The 13018-nt window shown below is 42.7% G+C and overlaps 1 protein-coding gene across 1 annotated transcript in view; it reads left to right on the forward strand.

Moving 5' to 3' along the window:
* Positions 1 to 9231: 9231 nt before the first annotated feature.
* Positions 9232 to 13018, forward strand: part of LOC308298762 (GRAM domain-containing protein 2B-like) — a 33690-nt gene continuing 29903 nt past the window's right edge. The window contains exons 1-2 of the mRNA XM_080742430.1: positions 9232 to 9498; positions 11938 to 12150. Of these exons, the coding sequence (XP_080598556.1) occupies positions 9350 to 9498; positions 11938 to 12150 (362 nt within the window). The 5' untranslated portion in view covers positions 9232 to 9349. The remainder of the gene's footprint in view (positions 9499 to 11937; positions 12151 to 13018) is intronic.

Raw genomic sequence — 13018 nt, forward strand, 5'->3', positions numbered from 1 at the left:
GGCCCACAAGCATAATTTGTATAGGGTTGATGGGTTTAATAAACCCAAGGGCCCCCCTACTGGGGACAGTATTATAAATTCATCGGCTATTATATCGTCGTTGTCGGGCAGAAACCTTGTATCTCCAAGTTTCAAATTAGTACGTTTTTTCGCAAACTAAAGCCCTGATTCATCATACAAGGCTGTCGCACCAAGGTAGTGAAAACAGCAGATCTACAAGCACACAACGCCTCGCGGTGCGAGGCGTTGTGTGCTTGTAGCTCGGCTGTTTTCACTAGTTTAAATCATTTTTAAAATGATAAATGCAAGACGAAGAGTTTTGGACATACAAGGTTTCCACTCGACAACGACGATATGTATTTTGTCATTTCCAATATATCAGGGGTCTCTAATCTCCTAATCTATGGGCCCCCCTCACGGCAGTACAGGGCCCTTTTGATCTGAAAACCCATGCAGAATAAGATCTAATTTCACCCCTGAGAGGTCCACTATATTTTCACACTCACTCCCGAGGGCCACAATGCATACAGTAGAAAAATACAGTAAAAAAATAGCAAAAATCGCAGTGCGACGTGTTTTGAGCTTGTAGATCTGCTATTTTTGCTATTCTTGAATTGGAATCCTGGAAAGTAAAATTTGTATTTAATTTCAAAATGCATTTATATGTTTTCATGTTAACTTTATGAACAAATACATTGGACATGAAAAAGACTAGTACTAGCCACTAATATAGACTGAAGTAATGAAAGCGGGTCATGTTTGCATGTATTGGAGTTGTAACAGCTGAAATCAATAATATATTATTACAGTATTCCGATATTAACCTGTGGGCCGCATTAAGTGAAGGTGGGGGCCGAATGTGGCCCTCGGGCCGCCAGTTGCCCATGTATGCCCTAATTTCTATGGAGAACGCAGCGTATATTTATTTTTGCAGTAAATGGTAAATGGTGCATTTATATAGCGCTTTTATCCAAAGTGCTTTACAGAGATTGTGCATTACATTCACCCATTCACGCACACATTCATACACCGGTGGCAGAGGAAACCATGCAAGGCACCAACCTGCTCACCGGGAGCAACTAGGGGTTCAGAGTCTTGCCCAAGGACCCTTCGACATTAACTCAGGGGGAGCCCGGATTCAAACTGGGAACCCTTCAGGAACCCTTCGTGCTCTAATAACGGTTTCTCTACCCCTGAGCTATGCCGCCCCAGTAACCCACAAAAGTCAAGAAACCACTCCATTCCCATTGAAAAACAGAATCCACCTTCGTTGGTAGATTTAAACTTTGCAGTCAGAGAAGGTCATACAAAATAGCAAAAATAGCTGATCTACAAGCTCAATGTTCTGCAAATCCCCTGGAAATCTACTGTCTTGCCAATGGCAGGACAGTGTGTGAAGCAGGGACGTGCTGGGCCCCTGATTCAGCCCGGGAAAAAGAGTTGCAGAGGCCCTCATTGCGCGCTATAGAGAGAGATCTCTCTCTATAGTGCTGCTGCTACTGTACTTTGCCATTTCAGATCATGACAAGTGACAAGCCAGTGGGCCAATTACATGAGTTATATTTCGTCGTTGTCAGGTGGAAACCTTGTATGTCCAAAACCGTTTGTTTTGTATTTATCATTTTAAAAATGATTTAAACTAGTGAAAACAGCCGATCTACAAGCACACAACGCCTCGCACCGCGAGGCGTTGTGTGATGAAGCCTTGTATGATGAAGCAGGGCTTTGCTTTGCGAAAAAAATGTACAAATTTGAAACTTGGAGATACGAGGTTTCTGCCCGACAGTGACGATTTACTTTGTTGGCCGCCCAGCCCCCAAAATGGAACGAAGGCGACATTTTATTTTTAATTTTTTCCTAATGGCCGGCCTGGACCGGTCAGGAATGAACCGGCCGTTCGGGAGTTGTCCCGCTTTTCCCAATGGCCAGCACGTCCCTGGTGTGAAGTTTTGAAATGGCACATTTGTACGTGTGTGCGTGCGTGCGTGCGTGCGTGCGTGCGTGCGTGCGTGCGCGTGCACATGTGTGTGTGTGTATGGCTATTTCGAGAGCTATTGTGTGTGTGTGTGTGTGTGTGTGTGTGTGTGTGTGTGTGTGTGTGTGTGTGTGTGTGTGTGTGTGTGTGTGTGTGTGTGTGTGTGTGTGTGTCTCAGTGGGTTGAGAAAACGGGTCCATGCTCAAGTTCCCTCACCTGCCAACGCTGTTGAATGCTTACCACTATGCCTAAACCTAACCCACACCTCAGGGATGGAACATACGGTACTATGCCTAAACCTAACCCACACCTCAGGGATGGAACATACGGTACTATGTCTAAACCTAACCCAAACCTCAGGGATGGAACATACGGTACTATGCCTAAACCTAACCCACACCTCAGTGATGGAAGATACGGTACTATGCCTAAACCTAACCCACACCTCAGTGATGGAACATACGGTACTATGCCTAAACCTAACCCACACCTCAGTGATGGAACATACGGTACTATGCCTAAACCTAACCCACACCTCAGTGATGGAACATACGGTACTATGCCTAAACCTAACCCACACCTCAGTGATGGAACATACGGTACTATGCCTAAACCTAACCCACACCTCAGGGATGGAACATACGGTACTATGCCTAAACCTAACCCACACCTCAGGGATGGAACATACGGTACTATGCCTAAACCTAACCCACACCTCAGTGATGGAACATACGGTACTATGCCTAAACCTAACCCACACCTCAGGGATGGAACATACGGTACTATGCCTAAACCTAACCCACACCTCAGGGATGGAACATACGGTACTATGCCTAAACCTAACCCACACCTCAGTGATGGAACATACGGTACTATGCCTAAACCTAACCTAAACCTAACCCAAACCTCATAGATGGAACATACGGTACTATGCCTAAACCTAACCCAAACCTCAGAGATGGAACATACGGTACTATGCCTAAACCTAACCCAAACCTCAGGGATGGAACATACGGTCAATTTCTATAACACTTTGTAACGGTACTATGCCTAAACCTAACCCAAACCTCAGTGAAGGAACATACGGTCAATTTCTATAACACTTTGTAACGGTACTATGCCTAAACCTAACCCAAACCTCAGTGATGGAACATACGGTCAATTTCTATAACACTTTGTTGTTTTTGTTGTTTTGGGCCACGTCCTTTTTTTAGGGGCCCACTGTTTTCCTGTTACAAACGACAAATAGAACAGCAACAAAAACATATAAAGAAATATATATAAAGAAACACAGCAATTAACAAAACGTTTGTTTTCTTACTGTTTGTTTTCGTGGCTGCCAGTTCCCACCTGATGTTGTGTGGGAGTCCAGACTGCTCCAGACCGTACTGAATAACTGCTAGCTTACACAACGTCTTCAGGGTAGGACTCAAGTCTAAGACATACAGGTCATCAGGTGGGTTGACTCCTCCAAAGAGGATGATACGATCTCCCACCATGCAACAGCACTGCTTAGATGTCGGAGACGGGCCTTTCCCCTTGGGCTCAACCTTCTTCCAGCAGAAGGTCTCTGGACTGAATTTCCACAGATCATTGAAGTCCTGGATCCATTCGAAGCCACCAAATATGTACAGCTCTCCATTGTAGGTAAAGGCTGAATGATCCCTGCGTCTTCCTGGATGAGGCTGTGTAGAAGGTGTGTTCATCCAGCAGTCGGTCTCAGTGTCAAACACTCTGATGGTGTTGTAGTTGTAGTAATGACTCCCCCAGCCCCCAAATACAAACATCTTTGTCCCTATGATGGTGGCAGAGTGACATGATGAAATAGGAGGTGGAGTTCCTCTGATGTTGATTAAAGACCAGACCATAGTGGTGGTGTCCAACTTGGAGATGTCATTAGTGTATCTACCGGTAGTCCGGATCCAACCCCCATGAATAAACATGACCTTCCCCAACACACAGAAAGAGTGGTCACTCCTCTCCTCTGGAACAGTCCCAGAAACCTGTGGTTTGAACCATCTGTTGGCGTCGACATCAAAAGCATAGAGACCATCGTTACAGTACTCCCTTGTGTAGTAGTCATACCCTCCCCAGAGGTAGATAATATTTCAATCAGCACAGCTGTGTGGCCAACAAACCAGGCGGGAGCATCGAGGTGAGTTTCACCTCTTCCACGTGTCCCCGGGGTCAACTTCTTCCAGCGCAACGACACTGTGTTGAACACGTGCATCTCAGCTTGAGGTCGGATGGTCCAGGGAGGTTTTATAATGGCATAAACCTCATCGCGTCCCACCGCCACAGGATACCAGACGCTGCCTGATGGTTTCCCTTTAAGCGCCGTACAGCAAAACATCTCCGGCGCCAGCGACACTGACACTAAAAAAAAAAAAAAAAACTCTCACACCATTAACACTGACGATCAGAACTTTTCTCACAGCACTAACACTGAGTATCAGAAGCACTAACACTGAGTATCAGAAGCACTAACGCTATCAGAAGCATTAACACCAAACATCAGAACCTCTAACACTGAGTATCAGATGAATTTAAGGAGTGTCACTGCTTATATTGCTTCAGCAGCATTGATGTCACGCAGAGTTGGTCCAATCAGCACGGCTGATCGTTTGGGTTAGCCAATCAGAGAAGCCGATACCTATTGATTTCCCTAATATGGCACATTGACGTCCATATATAGCATCATTCATTTCCCCCCCGAACCGGGAGGGAAGAGTGAAGCTCGAGTCGCACATTTAACTGTTAACTTACCAACTGTAACGTGTACTAATTATATATGTAACGTGTAACTGTACTTGTTCTATATACTAGTAAGACACCTCAGGGTGACTTGCGACCTCAGGGTGACTTGCGACCTCAGGGTGACATGCGACCTCGCCCTAAAGGGCGAGGTCGCGCCAATTCTTGGCCATCTGGCCAGTGATTGCGACCGTAGGTCGCATTTACTACCAAAACCCCCACCGGATGTCCGTCCGTCAGTCAGTCACACGTCACACTTTTGCCCTGCTCATATCTCCACAACCGTTGCCCCCATCCATGCCAAATTTTGCACACACACTCCTTACCTGCCAAACTACAACCTCCAAGGACCCCCAGAGCTCCAGGGACCCCCAGGTCCCTGGGGGACCCCCAGGTGTAAAAAATGACCAAATGTGCAAAAATGACCAAATGACCACCCCAACGGGGCTGCTCACGGGGAATTCCCGGGGACCACCCACTCCTGGTGCTCCAGAACGGATGCAAAAGTGGTGACGCCCCCAGTGGAGGACCCCCTCCACTGCAGCTCACATAAAATGCCGTAACTCGGGCTAGGAGCGTCCGGGAGAGCCGGGGCCGGTACCTATTTGTCCACCAAGGCAACGCGGAGACCCCACCCCTCATTTCTCACATGGCCCTATTCTAGCGCCACCATGAGGCCGATTCTTGCAAAACACATTTTTGGCCACTGCTCCTACAATTTTTGCCCTAAAATCACGCAAATCGCTACACAGTATGTCTACACTCATCCCATCAACATGAATCTGTCCCATATAGCGCCACCTTCAGGCCGATTTTTAAAAATACATTTTTGGACACTGCTCCTACAGATTTTGCCCTAAAATCACGAAAATCTCTACACAGTATGTCTACACTCATGTCATCAACATGGATCAGGAAGATTTTGGAAAAACAAATTTTTGCCCTATTTTTGGGCGACCAACGGTCGCTTATCTCCCGATTAGGGAGTCTTACTGGTGTATATGGGACCAGTTACTCATATATGGAGACCCCTTCATGATAGTTATGTTATGTCAAAACATGCCCATATATGGACATTACCAAATATGGGCATTCCCATATATGTCATATATGTCCCATAATATCCTTAATATTGACAATATAGGAATCTCCATATATGGGCATAAAACGTACGTTAATTAGTAATGCCAAGCAGGGCCTTGGTGAGTTAGGGCCTTGTTTTGATGCCTGTGGATCACCAAATATGGGCATAATGGGGTACCCTAACATTCTAATTTTCGGCCTAGGATTTATGACATCAGAAATCTCCATGTGTGGGCATAAAAGTTTTTTTTTTCTTTTTCTGGGAATGACCATATATGGACTCTTATACCCTGAGAAATCTCGTAGCTTGTCTGACTGTCAGTACAGGAAGTGATGTCACGTGACATCCTTTTTATGCCCATATATGAGTCATTCTGTACCACATCACTGTGACTCACTGACATCACACTGACATCACTTCCTGTACAGCCAGACAGACAGACAGACAGACAGACAGACAGACAGAAATACAAGTATGGTTGCCGTGATAAGAGTCACACTCCAAATGAATCTCTTTTGAATTTTCCCATTCAAGTCAGTGCCTGAAAATGTATTCACTAATAAATGAATGGCCATATATGGGATCGCTGTGTTAGGTCCTTGTCCCTTATATGCCCATATAGTAAAATCCAGAGTTTGTGTAAGTGTTAGTGTATCCATTTGCACAACATGTATGTATGTGTCTGCTCTCCAGCCTTGCTTAAACAGGGCTAATGTCACCGCCTTGTGGGAAAATTTGGAAAAAACACGTGAAAAAACAAAACCCACTGTTGTAAAGTGTAGCCTATACAAGTATAGTCTGCTTAAATACAAGTTTGAGATAGGCCTATTTGTTCTTTACCGGAGTATTTCCAAATATCTGCGATGCATTGTGATCTTGTAGAACGTCTATTTTAAAAAAATGATTTTGTATAGGCCTACAACTTGTGAAATGGGATGTTCCGCCATGTGAGTATAGCCTACGTTTACTTTTGGTAAATTTTGATGCCAATACTTTTGTACTTTTAGGCTACATTTTGAATTCTGGACATTTACTCAATTGTAACAGAGTATTTCTACATGGTTGCAGAAGTGATACTTGTATTTATATGTTAGATATAGTTAGATAGAATATTGAATGATAGAATAAAATCAATCAATGAAACGAAAATCATCTACTAAGGGCCTATAAGTCTAAAGGTAGGTTAACATGCTTTAATGTCATTAAACACCATACTATACAGCAGTGTTTCCCAACCACTGTGCCTGCATGGGGACCTTTGGTGTGGCCCTGAGAAGGGTCAAGTGTGCCCCTTCAAACTGCTTGAAAGCCAGTATTGTATTTATCATTTTAAAAAATTATTTAAACTAGTGAAAACAGCCGATCTACAAGCACACAGTAGATCTGCTGTTTTCACTAGGCCTACTGTTGTGCGACATTCTGTTGGACATTCTTGTATGATGAAGCAGGTCTTTACTTTGCGAAGAAACGTACACATTTGAAACTTGGAGATACAAGGTTTCTTCCTGACAGTGACGATATTTACACCCCCGTATATGTTGGTGTGCCCATGGATTCTTGGGACATGAAAAGTGTGCCCATGCAGAAAAAAGGTTGAGAAACACAACCTTTACAGATCCATCTAAAAAAAAAGCATGCAGATACCATAACACCCCAAATCACTGACTGCAGAAACTTCCCACTGGACTTCAAGCTACTCTAGGTTGACATTTCTCTATTAAATCCTTGTTTTGAGTGGTCTCGTGTAATAATTACATATTTTTGAATCGTGTACTTTTGATATTCATGAGCTGTAGGCCTATAAGAAAAGAAAAAAAGTTTGGAATAATTAAGTTTCAATAAATATATGACAGGTTCAAGGGAAAAAGCAGTGGTTCCCAAACTTTTTAGCTCGAGACCCAAAAGAGAAATTATGTTTGCCTGAGAGTCCAAACTAGTGAGCTTTTGTTTTATTTTTTTATACTTTATTGTGTCAAAACATGTAATACAATTTTCATTAAATCATTATTCAATATTTAACATGTTATGTCCCTTTTAAAAAAAAAGACATTTTGACACATTTTTTTTCTTTTAAGTGCATACCCTCACCCCCACACAAAAACTGGAAACAAAAACATTACAAAAGAAAAAACGAAAAAACTGGGAAAAAAAAGAAGAAAAAAGGGGAGGCTTTGTTATGTAGTTGTTGTCATTTCAAAGAAAAACTGCTATTGTTTAAATTAATATTTATATCTAGATTACTTTAGGTTTGAATAAAAAAAAAGGAAAAACAAAAACAAAAGGAAAAGTGAGCTTTTAGATCTGATATTTTCACTACTTCCGAAAGTCTTTTCTAATTTATGGAATTTCGACATGAAATTACAGAAAAAAATCATTGAATTTCACGAAAGATTCATTCTTTTTTAGGATTTATTTTGTTAATGTTTTGAAATAATAATAATTAAAAACAAAATAGGAAAAAAAAACATAGCCCTAATAGACTATTATATGTGAGTACTTTTTCCACCACTGCGTTGTGAGCTTGTAGATCTGCTATTTTTACTACTTCTTAAACATGTTTTCTAATTTATGGAATTTATTTGATTTCTATTTGAAAATACTGAAGAAAAAAAAATCATTGAATCTCATTTAAAAAAATCATAATGTTTTGGGAGGTTTTTTTTGGAAATGTTTTTAAATATTTAAAATAATAATGGAATAATAATTAAAAACAAAACGTGTTTAGGAAACAGTGGTCTAAAGGTATAACGTGCATATAATTAATTAAACACCATAAATATCCCATATAATATTATAGCGGGGTCTTCAACGTTTTCAGGCCAAGGACCCCTTAGTTGAGAGAGAGAGAGATGAAGCACGGACCCCCACAACCTGTTCATAGATTCCATATAGTTTCATCATTTGACAGCACAATCATCAGTGTATTTTGGATTCATCATGTCAATTTGTGTTTTCAGATATTTAACCACTTGAATTGACAATAGTTGATCTGCTTGACCTTTTACTCTGTAATTAATCTGCTATTTTTGGCAAAGAGCTTTGGTGTTGAGGGGAAAAAGTCCCCTCTACACCAAAGTTCTTTGCCAAAAATAGCGATCTGTTATTTATGGCTAAAGTTCTAGAATATGGACGCTAGGGTTCAAGTGGTTAATATAACAAAGGAGAAAAAAAGGTATCTATCGCACAAAGATTTGGAGGACCCCCTGTAGTAACTCTGAGGACCCCCTTAGGGGTCCCGGACCCCCTGTTGAAGACCCCTGTATTATAGGATGTGAGTACTTTTTCCACCACTGGGGGAAAAATAAGAAATCTGATTCCTCCTTCCTTATCCCTCCCCCTTTAATCCCAGCAGGCAGCAGCTACTCCTCTGTGTCGTATGATCCTCTCTTCTTCCCAAAAAAAACTCCTGCCTGCCTGAGCCTGACCGAGCAGGAGAGAAAGAGCCTTGTGTTGTTGTTTAAGTGGAAACAACAGGTCTGTATCCATGAGAGGAGGGGGAAACTAACTAACTATAACGGACACCAACGGTTAAAGCTATGGTATCGATGATCGATCATCAGCAGCAGCAGGACAACAACAACCGATCGATGCCGATATCGACGATATCCGATCAGCAACAGCAACAACAACTGGCAACAAAGTGTCCGCTGCACCACGGTGGCAAGCTGCTTGGGATTCAGACGACGTGAGTTCTAAGAACAAAACTTCAAAGGCCTCGACTTTAATAGGCGCACTTTTGAGTTCTATGACTGCTTCTCTTCGAAAATACATTTTGGACTTTTAATGTGCAAAACGAATCGCTGCTTTTGTCTGATCTGGCTTTTGTTTTTAGACCACTGCGGTTTTGTGGAGAATAGTAAACTATTTTGGGGGTTGTGTTAATAAATGGAACTGCGTTCTAAATTGATTCTTTGTTCATGTAAAGATTGCTATGCAAAGTTGAACCAAATCTTTACATGATCAAATAATCAAAGAAGAACGCAGTTCTATTTATTAACAAGATGTCTATGCAAAGTTGAACCAACTTTTTTATGGTTACACATCGGAGTTCAACTTTGCATAGAAAGCTTTTTCATATGATTCTTTGTTCATGTAGGATTATAGCCTAAGCCTACACGTTTTATGTATGCAGAAATATGTTTGGTGTTCTGTTTACATACAGGACAATGTGACGCGTGGCATGGTTTGGTAGCTCTCTTTAAAACCCCAGGGGCCAAATAACTTCGCCTACACGGCTGGCCTGGCCTGTAAAGAGCAGTGTTTCTCAAACGTTTATATTTGTAGAAATGGAACCAAAATTGGACCCTTTTAGGTCCATTTGGTTCCATGTGTACACTGTCAGAGTTACAGACTTGTATGGGTCAATTTAGACCTCTCTAAAAGGAACCCACAGCGTCCCTGAAATCCACTTTGAGATACACTCTGTGTGTGTGTGTGTATGTGTGTGTGTGTGTGTGTGTGTGTCTCACTATTGTATACAAACTGTGCTGCTCTTTTTTAACCCAGGCAGAATTCCTTTATAAACTATGGTGGTTCGAGCTGGAGATGTAGATTGTTTTGACTCCTTGTCATTCATCATTATTACCAGTAAGACGCCTAAGGGCGAAAAGAGAGGTCGCGCCATCTGTCTTAATGGCCATATATGGATTCTGTCATCTGACATCATAGATACAATCCCTTTTATGCCCATATATGGAGATCCCTTTTATGCCCATGTACGGAGATCCCCGCTCTGACTATCTGACATCACTGTGAAGTGAAGTCACCTGTGATGTCACAGTGATGTGTCAGCCTTTTATGACCATATATATGAAGATCCCTGCTCTGAGGATCTGACATCACTGTGATGTCACCTGTGATGTCACAGTGATGTGTCTGGGGAATCACAGTGTCAGGCGTTATAGACAGAGATATGGTCAAGCTGTGACCGTTCGTATACTAAACTGCGACCTGTGTGTGTGTGTCGTGCAGAGGATGTTTGAGAGGCAGGGGCTGAAATGTCCTAAAAGGGTTCTTTTGGCAAAGAAAATGGCAGATCTACAAGCTCTCAACGAGTCGCACTGTGACGCGCTGAGAGCTTGTAGATCAGCTATTTTCATTGTGCTGCCTACGGCGAGCATTTCTAGATGCAGGACACATTCTTTCAACGTAAAATGTTGCATTCAAGTTCAGGGGAGTTGGGGAAAGACAAGTCTCCTGAAGGCTGTAGGACATGGAAAGTCATTTGGTCTTTTGCATTTCTTTCTCCATAGTGAAAGCATGCATAAAGGGCAGGGGCTCAAGCCCCCTTTGATGTCTATGTGTGCACGTGCCTGTGTGCGTAAGCGTGTAAAGCAGTGGTTCTCAACCTTTTCAGGCCGCGACCCCCAAAACAATCATATTTGAACTGGGGACCCCCAGTCCCCACCCTGCACAAGCACTTGGAATTGTAGTAGTTGGCTTTACATTTAGTTTGACTCGATCTATTCCATTGTGAAAATAGCCGATCTACATGCTCACAACGCGTAGATCGGCTATTTTCACAATTTCAGCCTCTAATATTTGACAATCTGACCAATGTTTGACCAGAGGTACTAAAAACTAAAGATCTTTAAAGTCCTTAAATTGTCACTTTAGAAATGTGCAGATACCCTCTATACACTTAAACGTTATGTTGGTTTGTTTACTGTTGAGTGAGAAAACAATGTTCCACGTTAAGTTAATCATCTGGGGACCCCTCAAAATAATTTGGGGAACCCCTGAGGGTCCCGACCCACAGGTCGAGAACCACTGGTGTAAAGTAAGTCATCTGTGGAATATTTCTTTATGATGACAAACTGCTCTGTCTGCAACACGGCGCGTGATCTGACTTAAAGCCACACATCCCTTATTTTCATGTCCTACCCTGGATTCAAACTTATACCTCTGCACGCAGGGGAGGGGTGTATTACACTTATGGGCTTCAGGTGCTTGCTTGTCAACCAGTCCATCAGGTGTCGTACTACATATTATTTGTGTCTGTCAGACTAGGTAATCATCTGTGTTTCAGTCCCTTGTTCAATGTTTTATTCATGATGAATCAGAGTAACAAGGCTGTCAGCCAGTTTGTCAGCTGTCTCTCAGTGAATCATGTGGTCTTCTTCAGACCAGAGACAGAGCATGGAGGAGAGGACAGACAGGGGAGGAATGGGGACAGGCTGCTGGGAGGGGACGGGGACCCCCAAACCAGGGACCCCCTGATGTCCAGGGACCCCCAGGCGTCCAGGGACTCCCAAACGTGCAGGGACCCCCAGACGTCCACAGACACAGAGCCTCCGGCTCCAGAGACCAGGAGGAAGACTCCTCCGCCCCTCCTGAGGTGAGGTACACACTAACTAAAACCAGAGGTTCCCTAACCTTTCAGCTCGAGAACCAAAAGAGAGATTTGAGACGTTTGCCCGGGACTCAAACGAGTGAAAATAGCAGATCTACAAGTAGGGCTCTCACGATTATGACATTTTACATGACGATTAATTGTCACTCAAATATTTGCGATTAACGATTTAATTGCGTTTTGGTCGTTGACAATTACATTTCTGTTTGGCTTGTAGGCTTTGAAGTTGCACATGGCAGATATGACACATAACCTAAATATACAAAGAAATGACTGACATATTTGACAACTTTATACTTTAAAAAAAAGAACATTGGTGGTGGAATTAGCCGATCCAAAAGCTCACAACGCGCCACATCACAAGCTTGTAGATCCGCTATTTCCACTATTTTTGATTTTTTTTGAAAATGTATGAACATTTTTCAGCATGTAAAAGATTATGACGATTATGTCAAATAATTGCGATTAGACAATTATATAATAATTGTGACAGGCCTATCTACAAGCTTGTCGATGTGGGGTTTTACTCGAGTCGTGACCCATAAAAATTGGTCCATGACCCACAAATGGGTCCCGACACACTGTTTGGGACCCAGTGCACTATACTACTCTGTCTCTCTCAAAACCGGCCAGGGTTTGGCCACGTTTCAGCTGAACTTAGTCCAAGCATGGGCCAGTGACACTAGACCTACTGTAAATGGAGTATTTATATTGCGTCTTTATATTATCCAAGGCGCTATAAACCTGATTCACGCTTCGTCGCGCGCAGAGAATTGCAGACCTACAGTACAAGCTCATAACGTGCCGCAGATGCTACGTGTTGTGAGCTTACAGGTTTGCTATTCTTAGCCGT

Source organism: Nannobrachium achirus (assembly GCF_963921795.1).
Source record: "Nannobrachium achirus genome assembly, chromosome: 15".
Classification (NCBI taxonomy): domain Eukaryota; kingdom Metazoa; phylum Chordata; class Actinopteri; order Myctophiformes; family Myctophidae; genus Nannobrachium; species Nannobrachium achirus.